The sequence below is a fragment of the Bactrocera neohumeralis genome, chromosome 6 (assembly GCF_024586455.1).
Source record: "Bactrocera neohumeralis isolate Rockhampton chromosome 6, APGP_CSIRO_Bneo_wtdbg2-racon-allhic-juicebox.fasta_v2, whole genome shotgun sequence".
Classification (NCBI taxonomy): domain Eukaryota; kingdom Metazoa; phylum Arthropoda; class Insecta; order Diptera; family Tephritidae; genus Bactrocera; species Bactrocera neohumeralis.
Genome location: NC_065923.1, coordinates 45,320,236 through 45,340,368, shown reverse-complemented (window position 1 = coordinate 45,340,368; position 20,133 = coordinate 45,320,236). Strand labels below are relative to the sequence as shown.

Genomic DNA, 20,133 nt, shown 5'->3' with positions numbered 1-20,133 from the left:
AACTTCATCAGAAACATAAATTGGTTCAAATAGGACACAATAGATTGAGGAGATTTTAGTCCCGGTGGTCTCACAATGAGCATCCTCCAGGCCTAGGTGCGTCGTTAAACAATCACTCTACATACCTATCTACCATGGAATTAACGAGAAACAGAACCGAAAAATATTGTAGCGCAATTGCTAATGTGTTATGAATGAAGGCAGAATTATGTTCCATAACGCCCTAACATCCGTGAATTGAATTTCCATCATTTATTATATAATAATTTAATCGCTTAAAATTTTTAATTTTTCTGGCTTGATGAATGATTTAAATAAAATCGAATTGTAGTACATTTTGTCGATTTTAATTTCTCTATTCGATAATTATAGTAACTTAGTGTGAACATGAAGAGTCTTGAAAAAATGGGCAAAAATGTGAATTGAAGTTAAGAGTAATTATCCGCATAATTATTTTTCGTTACAAATGGTTAAGTTTTTCAGAAATAAGAGACACGAAAACAACCCACAACTATAGCTTGGAATGTATGATTTGAAATCAATTTGTAGTCAAAATATTTCGTATATTTTTCTTTTATGTGTTATTTTCTCTAACTGAAACATGAACGGCTTGTAATCCTACAATAGAAACAGAAATTTGGTCATAGCTGACCAAAAATCTGATTTTCTTAGTAAAAGTATGCAGTTTTGTCTCATAAATTATTTCATTAATTAATTCAATATATCCGAAGTACCATTGAGCAATATCACATTAAATTTCGAAAATCCTTTTAAAAGATTATGGCATCCGGTTGAATTTGCTTTGTAGGCGGAGGCGTATATGTAACATTTTCTTAACAAAATTCACAAACGAAATTCAACCGATTTGCATTATTTTAGTTGTAAGCAATTAAAGTATACGCAATATTTTGTCCAATGCAGACACTTACACCACACAGTGAAGGATTTTTATTTATTGAACAATTTGTATGTATCTGAAATACCTTATATACATATATGTATACCACAGTGCTCCATTAATGGAGCTCTGGTTTGATGATGGTTTAATGTTTACTCAAAAATAAAGCTTCATTTACATTAATACATAAATTTAGCGATGCATAAGCAAATTTATGTTCGCTGTAGCAGGAGCCTTGACAAATTACTATCTATCATAAATATACAGTTCACGCATTTGGTATGAACAAATTGAGTGAACGCTGTCAGTGGGTTAACGGCTTGTGAAAATTTATTTCTCACTTGCCACTACGTAACTGTTAATATATATATCAAAAATGGTAAAATATATAGTATACTATATTTGTACGCAATTTTTTATATTTTACGTAGTATTTCGTACTTACCATCATGTGAGTCGTAGAGATAAATTATTTTACGCCATCCATAAAATTGTATTGTATCGATAATCGCCTGATGATAATCCGGGCGCATACTTATGGCATAGTCGAGGAAGCCGGATGAGGGCGTCAGCACCTAGCAGGCGCGTGCAAGCGTTTACGAATTGACGGCACAGTAAAATTGGGATTGGAAAAAAGAAACAAAAAGCAAATTGTGGTGTGAATTGAAATCGTGACTGTGGCGAGTGTCGAGTACTCGCAGAAAAGCCAGTTGTTGGCGCAGAAAAGTTGCGACAGCAGTGTGAGTAAGCAACGGCGCCGGAGGTGGAAGTTGTGTAAGAGTATATCTGCCTCCGCGCAACTATAGCGCAATTACGCACACATACTTATAAAATGTAATTTTTTGCGGATATTTTATACATATTTACTATTTATCTTATTTCTTGTAAAAAAAAGTTATTTTTTCAAGTTTCGGTTTCTTCATAGCTTTGCTTTTGTCGAATGATTTATGTTGATTGTAATAACAGTGGCTTAATGCCGCAGTAGTAGCGTAGTGTGTCTGTGCAATGACGACATTTCAGAGTTCGAAATGTAGTGAGAACTGCGCTGCTATGAAATATCAAAGATTAAGGAATTAGCTAATGCAAATGTCAGCTGTCTTTCAGCGTGACGAACTTCTCTGTATAAGATTTCTCTAACAATCAAAGCTGTAGTTGTAAAGATTTGCAGAGCTCTCATCACAAACTCGAAAACATTTCATCCAATCTGTGTGTGTCGTGGAGTGCACCGTACACTGCTAGTAAATATTTATGTAATTGCTATAAGCATGGCGGCTGCCTACAGCTGTACTAAAGCCCGACGGACCACTACAACTTCTGCAGCCATTGGTGTTGATGTTGGTGTACAGCTGAGGTTTTCGACACGACGCAATATTATATGCTCTTTAAACATGTTACTGGTTCGTTAGGCTTCAGGCCCTTTAGCAGGGGTGTTTTGGGGTGTTGTCGTTCTGTTTGTGTAAAACGAAATAAAAGCTGAATTTATTATGATTTGTGTGCTGCGTACAGTTTTGGACATTTATAACTTTATTAAGCATTTCATAAATTTTCGGTAACGGCTTATTGCTACCGCAGGCCTTTGTCCACAGTTTTTTGTTACTTACAACATAGTTGCTGGCGCTTTGAGTGTTGTTGTTTTTCAAGACGGTCACGGTTAACTCCGCCTAATGGAGACATCTTTATTGTTTTAGTTAAAATCTGCTTTATTACCACTGAGGCGTATGATTAACATTTAATAAAAATATGATTAAATAAAATTTATGGGCACAGCATAAATTTTATGCAATAAAATAGAACATTGTGTAGCATTTTCGTATTTAAGGGAGATCAAGTGAGCAGATGTTCAACTTATGTTCCGCGCAGATAAATCTTATTTGGATTTTCGTTCATAACTTAACCTCTAAAGACATTATTCCATTAAGCTCAACTTTAGTTTATTAGTTTGACAACCTGAAGGTTATTAATAATGTGTTAAAGAGGTCCCAAGAAAACTTTAATTGCAGAATGGCGGAGCTTTCTACCTTTATTTCAGGTTCTATATATTCGAAAACTAAAAATTTTTAAAATATATGTAAAGTGTTTTAGTCATGCGTAATCTCAAAATTATATTGAAGAATTGGGCGTAGAAACAAAATAATTTATAGTTATTTAGCAAAGACATCTTACTACTTATAATAAAAATCATCCTTCATAATTAAAATAATTACTACAAAGACAACCTGACCAGCAGATAGTCCAACTGTGGGCAGATAGTAGTAAGACTATTTAATGTAAATCGGTCGACCAAATAACGTTGCAAAGGTAAGCCGAAGCCGATAAACTAAGTGAGAGCAGTTCAAAAATCAAGGTTAAGCTGACAGATTTGTTCAATTATCGAGTTGCGGTGCACTCCGTATTCGCCTGTTTTATCTCCGTGGCAATTCAGCTAACTCAAACGACCGCTCTGGATTTTAACAATTGTTTCGAAGATTGGAAGAAAAGTTGGCACAATTATATTGGAGCCAGGAGAGTTTACTTTGATGGAGACGACATTGATTTTGAAGAATTAATTAAGAATTTTAAAATTATGAATTATCATTGTTGGACATCACGCAATTTTATACTGTAAGCAAAAAAAATTGTAAATATTAGATAAATTTTTATATCATATTACGACAGAAAATTTTTGTTGCCTGAGCTATCGCACTTGCTGACCTTGTTGTACAAAACAAGGTCAGTCGTATGGAAGGAAGTTAATATATTGGATATGTGGAGATAAGATGAAGGTCTGAATTGATATAATTGATATTTGATGCCAAATATCATTATCTAAGAAGAAGTAGAACTTCCTAGAACGATAGTTTTCAAAGCAGCAGTCATTGCATTTGAAATCAAAATCAATTCTTTCTAGACACTCTTTTTGATATAAATAACTCTCCGTCTTCAAAACAGTCCCCCTTCTATATTCTACACTTATAAAATCGATTTATAGGATGATCTTTAGCTCTCCCGGCCAAGCACTATGTCATTTAGGATTATGAAAGTATGAACTTTTTAAAGCTCTCTTTATTTTTGGAATTTGGTTCCCATGGAGCCACGTCTGGCGCATATGGAGTATAAAACAGCGTTATAGTATATGCAGCTCAAATTGTATCGTACTTCCGATATTTTCGGAAAAAGTCACCATATGAAGTCGGGTCCAGCTATTTGTCGTCTGGTTTCTTGTAAAGTTATGGTCCGATTTCGACACTTTTTGGACGAAAGATGAAGTACCTCAGGGTACATTTTGTGCAAGGTTTTATACGGATAGATTGATTGATTACATAAAATTTCACATTTGAACACATCAGACTCTCAAAATTTTAGTTTTAAAGTTCGAGCTTTCTTTCGTATACACATCGTATGACAGCTATTTGCTGTACTCGCCTGATCTAAACATTTTGTTACCTTGAACAATAATCCACTCGAAAATTCCTGAAGATTATTTATGAAATAAGAGTTTTCTTTACAAGAACTTGATTCTGATCATTCAGTTTGTATGACATCTACATATATGCTATATTTATCCTATAACGGCGGTTACGACAAATGAGCAAATACTTTAATAGAAAAGACGTGAGAAAAATTTGATATTGATATCTCAAAAACTAAGGGACTAGTTTGTGTATATACAGCCAGTCAGACATAGCTTAATCCACACATCATTTGTAAATAGGGTCTCCTAAGCTTGTTTTTAGGTATTACCAACAGCGTTGCGAACTCAATAAACCCTCTCTATGGTAAAAAGGATGCAGTTTAATAAAGCGGATCTTATTTTATTGTTTTTTTTACCCATATGCTTCTAAACGTATTTCAATTAAATGAAGTGTGATGTGAAAATACGTTCTATCAATTGCTTTGTATTTATTTTAAATTGTATAGAACGGCATGCGTATAAATGTGCTCTTATTGAGTTTAAGCGAGTGAGAAACTGATTTTAAATCTAAATCGTAAAAGCCTTTGTTATAGTGGCACTTGTTATTTTAACGCCATGAGTGGAAAATTCGGGCTTGCAGTTTATGTTGGGATACACATATATGTATGTATGCTTAAATATACATATATATATGTTTATATAAAAACATATATTCGTATCATATTGTGCAAATTTCGCTACTAGTTTTTGTTGCACTCAACCACTCGAGCAACTGCACACTTAACACATTTCGGTAGCGACAATATGCCGCAAAAAATCCGCTGCTCGTATAAAACTGCAACAAACACAAAACCCTCAACACAAAGCAAGGCGAAAAGCGAAAAACGACAGAAAAAACAATGGCAGCAAGTCAAGTGCGTTGGAAAAATGGCACAGCGGCAGCTGCGGTGCTTGACTATCGATATTTTCACAAAAATACCACGTTTATTATTTATCTGTGTGCACACACACATATGTATATGTGAGTACGAAAATGCGTTAGTGTTTGTTTAAGTGTTAAAAAGTTAGTATGCACAGTGCTGTCACACTTTTTTCCATTTCAAATATTCGCGCTCGCACAGACTTTTTTGCTTTGCACATTTGCATTGTTTATGTGTTTCTATGCACTTTTATTTATTTTTATTATTTCATAGTTTGCTTTTTCTATTTTTTTGTTTGCTTTATGTAATATAACCAGTGTGAAATTCCGGCTTACTTTCTCTGGAAACCATGGCGTCACGAATGGCATTTGAAACGTATTGCTGTACGAGTGCAATGTATCAAATGAATCCGGTGATACAGCGCCCAACATGGAATAAACGCCACGCGAAAATTGATTGCATACTGTGAGGCGCATACGCGTGCATACCAAAACGTGTTGACGCAATTGTTGAGTCACGTTGTGTTGCAGCATTAAATATGAGAATAGAAGAAAAACAAACGTCCATAATTAAAAATTGTTTATGTATTCTTACAGACATTTGTGTATATGCTTGTGTGAGTGTGAATGTTGTTAAGGATGTTGCGTAAATGCATGTGAATGGGGATTTTGCTGTTTAAATCTGGAAAATGTGCATAATTAATCAGCACCACATTGACAGCAGCAGCAGCAGTGGCAGCGATAGCATTGACAGCCGCAGCGCGCTTGCGGCAATCAACCAGCGAATGGCACACATTCGCTTGCGCGTGCGCTTGCCACAGCCACAGTTGCCGCACAAGGCCACCATACTGCAGCCACGTGATCTACTTAAATATGTATTATACGTCGATGAGTGTATTTTTGTGTGAGTGAGTATGCATGTTTGAGTAGAATTTTCGCCTCGACGTACTTAAGCGTGACAATTTAAATGCATCCGCCGTATTGATGACATCCACGTATGCTTGCAGCTCGAAACGGCGTGACGATACGTTGAGATTGTGATTGAGCATTGCGTATTTAAACGCAGATTGCACCTCATCGGTGCCCTGCTCGAATATGGCGCCTGAAAAATAGAAAAGCGAAAAAATTTAATATTTTGCTTAAGAATATGCTACAAATTTTTATGATTTTATATAACAATAATTTTTAATTATTATTTGACTGGAATTAGAAACAATTATGTGTATACAGTTTTTATGTTGTAATTTTTTGTGCGGTTTTAATTTATAAAAACTAATTTTAAATTATAACTGAATACGCATAAATATACCACTACCTACTTTCCTAAATGGAAAGCTTTCTCTTAGCGGAAATCAAATAAAAAAATATAAAAAAAATTATTTTAAAAAAGGTTTCTGTGTGATAGGTAAATTAAACATAATACATACATAGTTAAACATAGTTAAACATTAAAAAAGTTTAATAATTTTTCGAGTATTTAAATTCAATCAAAGGCCGGAATTTTTGCTCTAAGGAGCAACCAACGTTTGAAAAATTCTATACATTTCAGCCACTTAGTGCTGAATGAATATAGGATTTGGCAATTCACAACTTTATTGGAGAGTTTGACTTTTTTAGTCTCGTCATTTTTGTTGGTTGTTTACAGTAACCTAAAATATTCATCTTGACCAAAAAATGAATTAATATCGCGAATATTTAGCGCATTTATTTATTACAAATTTCATCTGGGATAACTATAGGCATTAATAAGACTAGCAGTTATTCGATATTTCATGAATATTTTACTGTAAAAGAAATTTCGTACGTTAGAACCCTTAAAATTTGTCAACGCTCAAAAACCGGCTAGCGTTGATTATCGAGAGAAATGTTTGGTGTAAGTAAGCGTATGAGCACGAAAGTGAGCCAAATCTAACGGAAGCTGCTCGTGCACGAAGCACTTTAAAGCAAACTATTTTTTTTGGAAAAACTTAACATGACGGAACCATACCACTAAAACAGGTCAGAACTGTAAATTCTAAGTGGTAAACTACCATAAGTTTATCTACTGTATTTCAAGAAATCAGAAAAACCATAGGCTAGGTACTGACCACTCTTCCCCACTACAATGCGAGTTCGCTCTCCCACATCTACTGAAGCAATTGCATTTTTAAGCACCAAAGCATAGACTTGATGTGTCAACTACCGTATAGTCCTTACTTGGCACCGCTCGACGGATTTTTGTTCCCTATGAAAAAAATAAACCAAGAAGTGCGTTCAGCGATTTTTTTGGTGATAACTCAATCAAAGTAGCAAAAATGCATCGTCAACTGGCTCAAACGCCTGCAAAAGTATAAATATCCTTATGAAGAATATTTTGAAAAATAAAAAAGCGATTTTCGATGATTAATATTTTTGTTTGTTCTCAAATGCCGAATTATAAAAAGCAGGGTAATCGATAAAGCCTTTTCGTATTTTGTCAATAGATGTCGCTGCAGTCGTATGTGTATCAGTGATACTAATCACATTGAGTCATTAACCAAAAAAATTCCGGGAAGTTGAAAAAAGTTACAGCTGTTCAAAAATTAGTGAAAATAATGAAGAAATTCGCTTTATTTTGAAATTTTTGTATAAAAAAGAGAAGAATGCCACGCAAGCCACCAATGAAATTTGTGAAGTTTACGGAGACGATGCAGTATCAGTTCGTGAAGCACAACAATGGTTCGTTAGCTTTAGGAAATTTTGATTTACACTGATGAAAGTTTCACACTGATGGAATAATGTTTCTAGCGGAAAAATGGCAAAAAGTGTTCGACCAAAATGGTACACATTTGTTTATTTATTTATTATGATTAATATGAAAAAAGTAAGCTGAGGATTGATTAGAAATGCGAAAATGCTTTTTCTAGGTAATCCTGCATCAATGAAACGACATAAGGACTAGTTCAATAAAACTATCCATAGCGCAGAAAAACACAAAAGTCGGACAGCATAGAAATATTTTCAGCGGCAATCCGAAACATGGTAAAATATTTAATAAAATATATGACTGTGCATTATTAGATCGATAGGACGCTGAGGTCATAGTTAGACCCATATATTATTCTCCTCGATGTAAATTGAAATGAACGCAACTATTTTTTAATACGCTTTTATTAGCTTCACTTGCATGTATGTATGTTTGTTTGTAACTTTTTTAAGTGGTACTGAAATCTAGAATATTTGAGCGACACTGTAGGAAGTCGGTAGTTAGTTTAAGCAGCTCACCAAAAAGATGCGCTTAAAAGTATGCAACATCTATATAAAATTAGTTTTGGTGACATTTGAATAGCATACTGAGTTGGGCGTCGACCGTTCATAAGATTCAAGGTTGTAGCAGAGAACGTATATTTATGAATTATTTATAAATATACGTTCTCTGGTTGTACAGTAGATCATGCAGTAATTTATCTGGGCTCTCGACTGTTTGCTGCTGGACAAGCTTATGTAGCACTTAGTCGTTGTAGATCTTTGGACGGTATTCGAATTGAAGAACCAGACTGTTCAAAGTTGACAGGTAAAACCCCATGTAACAGTGAGGCTTTAGAAGAAATGATTCGATTTAGCCACTACTATACAGTATACTACTATACTATATCTGCCAGAATACCAAAATGAGACTTATGACTAACAGAGTCACTAAATTACGATTGTGACAATTAGAGACATGAGACAATCATAACAAGCAGAATACTGGCATAAGAAGTAATAATTCGTAAAGTCGTCAATTGAACTTGGCCGCAAATAATATAACAATTAGTCAATGAAAGGTTACGAGTAGATATTAAATGCTGCCTAATTATCGATTTACTTAACCAATACTACATGTCATAGTTCATATTTTAACAAATTTGGAGTTTCTCACATCAAACTAAAAAATTAAAAATAAATATAGTTTAAAAAAATAAAAAACACGCTTTTAAAACATATCAAACTATAAAGTGAAAAATAATTCTTTGTATAAACCAACAATAATAATGAAGAAAAAATTCCTGCATTATTGTGAGAAAAGCGTGGGGTGCTTGGTGACATATTTTTCATATATGGAGCATTCCACGCTTTTCTCACAATAATGCAGGAATTTTTCCTTCATTATTATTGTTAGTTTATACAAAAAATTATTATTCACTTTTTAGTTTGATATGTTTTAAAAGCGTGTTTTTTAGTTTATTTTAAACTATATTTATTTTACTATGCAAAGAAATAGTGTTATTCGGAAGTTTAGCTAAATATAAAAATATGAATGTTATAAAACCTTTCCCCCTTGTTACATAAAATTTAGCTGAGCTATACCATCCTAACTTTATTTTAATACACATAAAAATTATTAGACATCAATATTATATAATATGTTGACTTAAATAATAATATCTCCAAGCATTAAAAAAGATGTACGCTGCGTATGAGTAATCCCGCAGATAAAAAAGGCAAATAAACATTTAAAATAATGAGTGGTATAAATTAATATAAGTCATGTTTTTCATGAGCATAAATTCATAATAAAATATTTATCACATATGTATAAATATTTGACTCCAAACTTTTTAATGTGCCCATTGTTGTAAGTGGGAAAAATTAAATTAACATTTGTGCCACTCGTAAAAATGATATTAGGCAGGACGTTAATACCAAAGTTTGTAAATGTAGTAAAGCATCTTCGCTTTGTATACTTATTTACAAGTATATTTCAGCATGTGTGGCCTTATGTTTATAAGCACATTCTTTCTGTGTTATTTTGGCATCGCGTTGTCCTAATGTAAAATACCTAAGGCATTGTTTGTGCAATAAAATATTAGAATCATATTCGGTTTCAGGACTGATGTTTAACAATTCTTTCAAAAGTAAATCATATACCTAACTGATTATATCAATTTATGTTTCTTTGTTTTACACAAATGTAACCCATTTTGAATTAAAATATTTTACATTGCTACCATGTTTTGGAAGCAAGGAATCGTTTCGTTATGTTTGGAGTATATCAGGTACATATCAAGCATTATTTTTTATTGCCGAAGCCTTGAAAAGTTGTTATTATTTTTTCCCCGTTTGTGAAATTAGAACGTGTTTACTTATAGCTTTTAATTGGAAAATAATTGATTTACTCGTTTAATACCGTTTTTGTAAGTTGGAATATTCACTAACTAATTTGTAAATTAATCACAAAAAAACACGGTATCTGGGAGCTTGAATAGTTTTAGTACGAGCGGGGTTATAATTCGATTTCATCAATTTTTGCACTGTTGATAGAAGCTCTTAACGGATTTTTTCTAAGCAAATTTGGCGTAGCCAAGTCTGCAAGTCCCTGAACCCAATTACTATTTATTATTTATTTTTATTATTTATTGCTTAATATGACAAATTATTGGTTTTTGATCGGTGGTGTGTTGTAAACGCGCCAGTCGTCCGATAACGTCCAGCCGATGGATTTCTGGTGGAGCTATTCAAATACAGCAGCGAAGAGCTGATAGGGATAATCGTGGAACGTAAGAATTCCCGACGATTGGAATTTAAGTGTGCTCTGCCTAATCCACAAAGAGGGAAAACCACAATCTGCGCCATTTACCGTGGCATATAAGGTTCTGTCGAGCGTATTGTGTGAAAGGTTAAAGTTCGTCGTAAACTGATGATTACACCTTATCAGTGTGGCTTTAGGCCTGGAAAATCAACAACTGACCATATATGCGCCAATCCCCAAAGCTTGAAAAAGACCCCTGAAAAGAAGATCGATATACATGCATCCAACGCAGAATAAATCTCTCCAATAGGTGCTACTTCGAACTGAGTACGCAAGTTCTCTCTCCACGAACAAAGACCAAATTCTACAAGTCACTCATCATCCTCGTCCTGCTATATGGTGCAGAGGCTTGGACGATGACAACGTCTGCTGAGTCGGCGTTACGAGTTTAAGGAGAGAAAGCGGTTGCGGTTGATGAACTGTACGAGATATACGACGATATTGACATCTTCTTCTCCTTTATTGGCGTAGACACCGCTTACGCGATTATAGCCGAGTTAACAACAGCGCGCCAGTCGTTTCTTCTTTCCTTTGAACGGAGTGGAGGTCTTCCTCTTCCTCTGCTTCACCCGGCGGGTACTGCGTCGAATACTTATAAAGCTGGAGTGTTTTCGTCCATCCGGACAACATGACCTAGCCAGCGGAGCCGCTGTCTTTTAATTCGCTGAACTATGTCAATGTCGTCGTATATCTCGTATAGGTCATCGTTCCATCGAATGCGATATTCGCCGTGGCCAACGCGCAAAGGACCATAAATTTTTCGCAGAACTTTTCTCTCGAAAACTCGCAACGTCGACTCATCAGTTGTTGTCATCGTCCAAGCCTCTGCATATAGCAGGACGGGAATTATGAGTGAACGACATTGACATCGTTCAGCGAATTAAGAGACAGCGGCTACGCTGGTTAGGTCATGTCGCGACATGTCGTCCCAATGGATGAAAATACTCCTGCTCTAAAAATATTTGACAGAGTACTCGCCTCTACCTTGTTAGAAGGACCATGCTACACTTATCGCGCTGTTATTACCTCGGCTAAAACCGCGTAAGCGGTGCATTCGCCAATAAAGAAGAAGAAATTAAACTTTCTTGAGGATTGCTAAAGTAATTGGATATGATCGGTTAAATATATGTATCTGAATAATAAAACTTTTAAAATAGTTAATTTTGTAATTCCATATAATGATAATTTTCAGAACTCGCTATTTATCATATAAATAAAGGCAATTTTACTAGGCATATCTGTTCATTAAGTTGTTAAATTCTAGATATCAGAATAAAAAATTTATTCTCATAAGTTAAAGTGCCCTTTAATAAAGTAGAGCTTTGTAATACCAGGGCGTGTGTATAATGGCACATTGTGTGGTATTTTAAAGAATTTATGTATCATAAAAAATAGGTAATTTAATGACAACAACAACCGAGCTGAATTCCAACAAACGCATACTCCATAAATCCGTTTTGGGCACACGCACATGCACACAAGTGCATTCGGGCAAACCGCTGGTGCACAGCAGTGGCATGACAGTGGCAACGCCTGTTGTGGCTGGAAAAGAGTTTGTGACAGCAAAAGCAGCGAAGTGAGCGAAACAGCAAAACAATTTAGTGAAATCTTCCTGCCGCGTTTGCAGCCAGTCGGTGGCTGTGAATGGCAGCTTCCGCAAGCAATGGTGGCAGCATTTGTCGGCCGATAACAAAACTTGCGCAGCAACACAAACAAACATTGCACATTAAAACAAAGAAATGTGTGCCATTTGTATTAAATTGAGTAAAAAATAAATAAAACAGAGAAAGGCAAAGAATAACACAAACAAAACAATATCCACTGTAATGAGTTGAAAGTAAATATGAAAACATTTTCCAGGAACGATTTGAACCCGCACAATCGTTCTTGGAAAATGTGCACAGTACATACATACATACATACGTACGTTGTCGCAAGTAATCTCGCACGAATATATAAGAACGTGTTTCGACATTGTACGGGCTGATCTTGTTTACAATTTACAACTAAACGGTAGTGGAGGCCGCGGTGACTTCAACTTATTATACGCATAGCTAAGAAAATATATTACATAATGTTTGCTGGAGGACTAAGCGCATTCGCGCACAAATGCTGCCACAATTTAACCGCACTTTATGTTGTTAACTTTAAAGAAAGTAAAATGTTAGCTAATATTTTACTGTTATTATCCACTACGGAAAAGAAAAAAAATTAAAATGTTGAAATTATATGAGATATACAAATAGTATAAAACTTTAGTGTAAGGAAAATTATATAAAATAAGCCTGAAGAACTAAGAAACAACGCTGAGTGCATTTTTCCATGCATAAAGCACGTTATCTTAAATTTGTGGTACTGAGCAGAGAAATTTCACAAAATAATTAGCCGATGGTGTCGGATATTTGACCTATATTTTTTATCTACATCGTACGTAGATATATTATGTCATATCCCTCCAACCATAAATTGTATGATTATTGTTCAGAGAAGTAGTAGACTTTCTCCATTTTCTTTGGGTCTAAACACGATATTTCAAAATTCAGTGAATGTAAGTAAGCCAATTGTTAATGTGTAATTATTTTAGATTGGGTAATTTATCGTTAACAAGAATCTGTAATTAGATAAAATTTAATTACTTAAATTTTTCACTTATTCACTGATAACCATTTTGATTGATGTACTATACGTCGTTCTAATATAGAGAAAGAATTGCTTGGCCCAAACCTTAATACGAGTTGTGTTAAAAAAATAAGGGGAATTTTCTTCCTAAAATATATTTATTCATTTCTTTTCGTTAACGTTGTCATTTTCAAAACAGCTCCCACTCGATATTCTGCAACTCTGCTAACGTTTCTTAAAATAGTTGAAACACTTCTCAAACGTAATTCAGGGACACGTATGTTAACATAACTAAAAAAAATCTTGAGAATTGGAATCTCTAAGCATGCGATATTTTAAATTTTATAATTCCTTGTATATTGTGAACACATCTAAATATGGTCCACATTCATATTGCCTTAATTTACATTTAAGTTTGTTTGATAACCATCTAAAAATTGTCATATGGATAGAGCCACCTTTGGATAGAATGACGGTACGGTTAAATTTATAAAACCATTTGATCCCTACTCAATTCTACATTGTATTGTTAAGTACATTACAAACAATCACTAAACATATGGAGTATGAGGGTTAGTTCCAGATTTCGCCCAATTTGATCTTTAGGCACAAAAATACAGTATTGTGAGTAAAACACGGTCTTTTATTTTCATTGAGATAACTCATATGTTGGCCGATATATTGGATAGTAAAAAAAGTGTTTTCGTATTTAAATAAATAGACAAATATGTATGTACCATTTTGGTCGACCACTTTGCCATTTTCTGATACACTGGTTTACACTGAAAACTTTCATCAATATAAGTCGAAATTTCCAGAACGGAAGCGAGGGAACCGTTGTTGACAAAAATTTCTAAATATAGCGAATTTCTTCATTATTTTCAATCATTTGTGAGCAGCTGTAACTTTTTTTCAACTTCCCCGAATTAATTTTTTTTGGTTGAATGAAGATTAAAATGATTGGTATCACTGGATATATACGACTGCAACGACATCTATTGACAAAAATATTATAATTATTATTGGGATAAATTCACTGGAAAGTTCGGAAATTTTTATTAAGGCAGTAGACCCAACATTCATTCGAACAATGTTCGACCGAATAGACCACGTCCAGCACGCAGTGAAGAAAATATAGCCGTTGCCATCTAAAGCGATTAAATAGCTGCCATTTCATGCAGAAAAAAAAACGGTTTGGTGTGGTTTGTGGACCGGTGGAATCATCGGTCCATGTATTTTCAAAAATGATGCCAGTGAGAACATAATAATCAATGGCCACCATTATCTCGCCATGATAACCGACTGTTTGATGCCTGTTCGACTTTTCCAGAGGAGATATGTAAAGTCTAAAGATTATGCGGAAAATCCCGCTTCGATTCAGGTCTTACAGCAAAATAGCACGCGTGTCATTCGCAAGTTACCAGTCGACATGCTCAAACGAGTCATCGATAATTGGACTTTACGGATAGACCATCTGAGACGTAGCCGCAGCCAACAATTGAAAGAGAGAAATAAATGCCAAATTATGTACTTTCGAATAATAATAAATACTCCCCATAATATTTGAAGTTTCTGTGTTTTTTCTTTAAAAAAGTAAGAAAGCTCGATCATGATCACCTTGTATTAGGTAGTTGTGGGCTAAGGGAAGTAATGACCGTTTTTTATATACATAGATGCTGTTATCCCAAAAACTTTCTCTTTGAATTGCAACTGTACATTGATCCATGTAGTTCGATTTCACCCATTTTCACATTGTGGCAAAGCAATAGCAAATAATGTCTTATATCTAATTTGCTTAGAATCGGTCGATCGTGTCGAGTCTTGTAACGCTGTTTAAAATGATTTATCGATTGTTTTAATTGTTTTTGGGAGTACCAATGACGTTACCAGGAATTTACAGCTTACACGTCCGGACGGACAGACAGAAAGTCACACGAATTTCAACTCGTCTTATCATTCTAATCATTTATGTATATGTGACACAATATTTATCTCGATTAGTTTTATGTGATACGTACAACCGTTAGATGAACAAAACTAAAATACTCTGTAGCAACATGTTGCAAGAGTATGAAAAGAAACTGAGCAATCGATATAAAGTTCTTGGATGGCAAGCTTTTTATTTCTTAAAATTGACTCAGATCATTGCCCCTCGTAACATTACAATCTCTACACAAATTGTTCAGATCGTTTTTTTCTTCTTATTAATGGAAGTTAGTAAATACATGGTAAATGAAATCAAGAAGTCTTATAAAATATCAATATTTTTGGAATTGCGAGGTGACGAAAAGACTCGAATTTGATTAATGTGCCATAAACTTTTAATATGCTTACAATATTTTTAGGTTCTCAACTTTTGCAAATGTTATACATTTTTTGAGATTTCAAGTACTATACCTATACCTATTTGGACAAAAAACCATGCCCGTTTATATATAGTATATGCATTAGATATATTACTTTTAGGGCGTGGCGAAGGTGGCACCCGCCACGGGCGCAATCAGTCGCAGAGGCGCAACGTAGGTTTTTTCAAGCCTGACTAAATATTTTCAAATAGGGCGCGAGCGTAAGCAATGCGGCAGTACATGTGTAGAAACTGGCGCGTCATCAGGGAAATGTGGGCGCGAACGGACCGATAAAACGAGTAGCCAGTGCTTAGCAATGCCATAATATTCAAGATCAATGTAATCGTGAAATCGTACAAAGTTCGAACCCGTGGACGTCCTATTCCAGAAATCGGGGCGCCACGCTATTTTCGATCTGAAGTCCAATTTCACTCGAAAATGCCGTTGTTGCACTTAGGCCAGTCAGACAATCTGTGTTCATCTAATCCAGGTGACAAAACGTAAATTTTTCACATATGATGCAATGATGTAAAATTGTGCAAATTGTAAATTTTGTTTATACACTAGAATGATTTTCAATAATGGAAATACTATCAATTTTTGTCTTTCAATAAAAACGACAATAAGGAATGTTTTTCTTAAGTTTTGGAATAAACACATTAGAATTATACAATGTGCATAAATTCAAGAAAATAGTATTTTGTATCTAATCCGTAATATCAATACACATCAAGGTTCCTATTTATAATACCGTATTTGTGTAAGTCGTTTTATCATCATTGTTCCTAAAATCAAGGAAAAAATACAGAGGTGCATCAGATGGAAAACAAAAATAGCGTAGTATTTCGGAAGAAGGCAACTCACTCAGGTTGTGAACCATATTGCAAAATGTCAAATGTTAATAAAAGGATTGCTGTCACAATTAACATATACCGAGACTTTCTTGAAATTTGCAATCATCAATTGTGACAGCTTCCTGACCAGATTTCCAAGATTTGAAAACGACCAAAGAAAATGATGCCGGGAGGCGAAAGATGAATCTCCACTATAATTTTAAAAAAGGCCTGGATTTGATTTGATCCAAGTTCTTGATTTTATTCCGTAAAATACCCGGTTAGTGTTTCTGATGAAGTTGCCGATGTTTTCGCATTTTTGAGCGGTCACTTTTAGTTATTTTCAACATAACCTATGTAGCGGCAGATCTCGCTATCAAATATCCTGATGACTTATCGCGATTTCATCCATTTTGAGAGTTTGTATTTGGCAATGCCTGTGAAAACGACTGAACCATTAGAATGTATTGAAAAATATTCGATCTATCGCTCGAGGAGTTTCCGAATATGTACAAAAAACTTAGTATGGGACGGCTACTTGCGAGCGTTCTTTTCCAAAAAAATCTTATCGTCCAGAGATATGCACGTCTCAATTCGATCCTTTTATTTGTGCCAAAAACTTTAATATCTTTATTTATATTGAAAATAAATGTACGTTCTTTCACTTTATGATTTTGATTTTCGGTTTCCGCCATTTTGTGGTCGTGGCAGTGGGCCGATTTTGCCCATCTTCGAACTTAACCTTCTTACGGAGCCAAGAAATACATTGTACTTTTCTTCAATCATGAATCTCAATTTTTATATATTTTCAAAGTTACAGTATCTTTATCAGTGGACTTTGTGTGGGACTAAGTGATAAAACGAGTAGAATTTTTTGCTTGCCATAATATTCAAGATCATTCTGTTGGTGAAATCGTACAAAGTTCGAAGGCAAATCCAAAGTTCTTTGTTTCGATTGAAGAAACAATTTCACTCGAAAATCGTTGCGGCACTTGTAGACTTTTTTAATGGACGTAAAAGTAAATATTGTTCACATATATAGTATTCTATTTCTACCTCCTGTATACATAGAATGATTTCAAAAATGGTAATGTTTATACTAAAATAAAATAAAAAATTGGGTTCGCTTAACATATTTGCAGTCGCCATTTAGCTGCCAAACTCCAAAAATCCTATTTAGGTATGTGTGAAACAGACTCTTTTATACAAGAAATCCTCTTAATTTGCACATTTAAAGAAACGGGGTTAAGTTTAAATAAGAACCGGTCAAAATATGTATGTGCTCAAGTATACACACTGTTTTTGTTACGCTACCAGCTAAACAAAACATGCTCGTATAGAATACGTCCATTCCTCTATCCGCACGATAATTTCTATACAAAATAAATGGAACAACCGGAAACGCAGTGAAAACGGCTTTTGTGTTGATTTTTACGACTCAAATTTCCACCAGCCAAAAACACGCACACACCGGCACACATGCATGCATTGTGTTGCACGGAGCACTAAAGCGCAACTACCGTCTTTTGTGAACTAAGTGGCAGCCGAGGTAATGCGACCACTAACAACACAGCAGACAAACTGCCACATACGACAGGTGAGCGCGTTCTTTCAAAGCATGCTGGAGGCTATGGCAACACACCATCCCCAGCAACAGCGAACCCCGAGCACAGCGGCAGCACATCAGCAAATTTCGCTCCGCAGCCCATGCCAATGCAAGCGTTTTGAAGCTAATGTCGTTTGCATAAAAAAGTGTTAATGCTGCAATTGTTATGGGACAGCCTTTCACCAGCGTCAAACAGCCATGGCAGAGAGCATGGTTAGCTTAGTTGCCACTGCAGTTGGAAGGTAAGTACATACGCTGGAGATGCTTAAAGCTACTGCTGCTGCGCTTTTTACTGCTGCTTGGCTAACGACCATCGTTGTGGTGGTGCATAAAAATTTGTTTCAGACGTGTTGGCAAACAAAAGCTATGTGGCATACACATCTCTATGTGCATATGCTGGACTATGTATTTCGAAATGAATGCACTTGCTATAGTGGCTAGAGGCTAGGGGCAAAGGTGTTGCACAATGGCAGAAAAAGGCAGAGTCGGCACATACATATGTATAATAGAAACATATATACGTATTCATTGAAATATATTAAAGCACTTTCACTGTATCTATCGTATATGTGTATTTTTCTTATGTGATTAAACTCAGCGAAGCACACATTGTTAGTGGCTTCTGTATATATTTGTACATACGGTTGTGAAGGCTGGAAGAGTAGAATGCTATTAGTTCTTCCAAAGTGTATTCGTTTGTGCATTGTCCTATTTTTAAACACGGCACCGCGTGCTCAAAACTGCAAAGGTCCCACCCTATGCCATGCTAATTTGTATTTTCACTTGAGAGCGTTTCTTGTGCGGTCTTACAGGTTACACAAAACCAGAAAGTTCCTGGTCGATAAGCTAAACATTGACACAAATTTGATAGTCTTTGAGAAATTTACAAATTTTAAATAAGTGCATTGAAGTCACTTCGGCTAGGTAGAAAAACTAAAAGTTGCAGAATTATCTAAGGGGTTACATGGGTTTACGGGCTTCAAAACAGCGAATCTTTGTATTGCTTTATTAAATTCTACAACATCTCTAGAATTTAGATCTAAGTTTTCAAGTTAATCCAAGTAATAGTTTCGGAGATATTGAGGCTAGCAACACTCATTGCGCCGTCTTGAAGTGCGTTCTAGTCGAAACTATGGTTTTGAAGTCGGTTGGCAAGATTTCTCGAGAAGTTCCCAACTGATTATCATGAAATTGTACACAGGTATCAAATTGAAAGGTAAATTTTGTCCATTCTATCTCCTTCAAAGTAATCCCCTCCCACTCCAATACACTTATGCCAACGAATTTTCCAGTCTTCATAGCACTTGGAAAAATCCTTTGTCGTGATGGCCATCAGAGCCTTCTTCGATTCAGCTTTTATATCCTCTACTGAGTCATAACGGTGTCCTCGCAGTGGTCATGTGAATTTGCTGAATAGCCAGAAGTTATAAGAAGGTAAATAAGACGAATGCGGTGGTTGCGGCACGATATTAGTTGAAAATGTGGGGAAATGATCACGAATAACCAATGCAGAATGAGATGGTGCATTATCGCACTTTTTTGTTCAATAAATTCAGACTTAGTAAAAATCGAAGAATTCACTTTTAGAGCCTCACAAGATGACGAGTATCTCAAATACTAATAAATATTTTGACGTGAAATTTAGCACAGATATCACTAACAGTACTGCCAATTTACAGAGAAAAAATTTACCGATTCGAACACGCGAAGTATAAATTAAAAACTCAATTTGATCGCAGAGTTCATATATAAATAAAAAATTCGTGAACATGAATTTCAGGAGCATTAGATACTGGCTGGGTCAATCAACTACAATTTTTATTATACTATACATTAATTGGAAGATCGGAAAATTTTCTGACATATTCGAAGTCAGAAGAATTGTAAAACGAGACTCAGTAAACTCAAGTTCAACAGCTTTTTTACCTGCTAAGTTGAGACTGCACTGTGGAAAGTTTGTACTCATTTGATGAACGAGGCTGGCAGTTCTAT

The 20,133-nt window shown here is 35.1% G+C and overlaps 1 protein-coding gene across 4 annotated transcripts in view; it reads right to left on the bottom strand.

Moving 5' to 3' along the window:
- LOC126762724 (glutamate receptor 1) overlaps positions 1 to 20,133 on the bottom strand; it is a 149,320-nt gene that overhangs the window by 109,969 nt on the left and 19,218 nt on the right. For all 4 annotated transcript variants that reach the window (XM_050479684.1, XM_050479686.1, XM_050479683.1 and 1 more), the window contains exons 3-5: positions 6,158 to 6,310; positions 5,545 to 5,672; positions 1,344 to 1,473 (exon numbers count right to left, since the gene is read on the bottom strand). In XM_050479684.1, the coding sequence (XP_050335641.1) occupies positions 1,344 to 1,473; positions 5,545 to 5,672; positions 6,158 to 6,310 (411 nt within the window). The remainder of the gene's footprint in view (positions 1 to 1,343; positions 1,474 to 5,544; positions 5,673 to 6,157; positions 6,311 to 20,133) is intronic.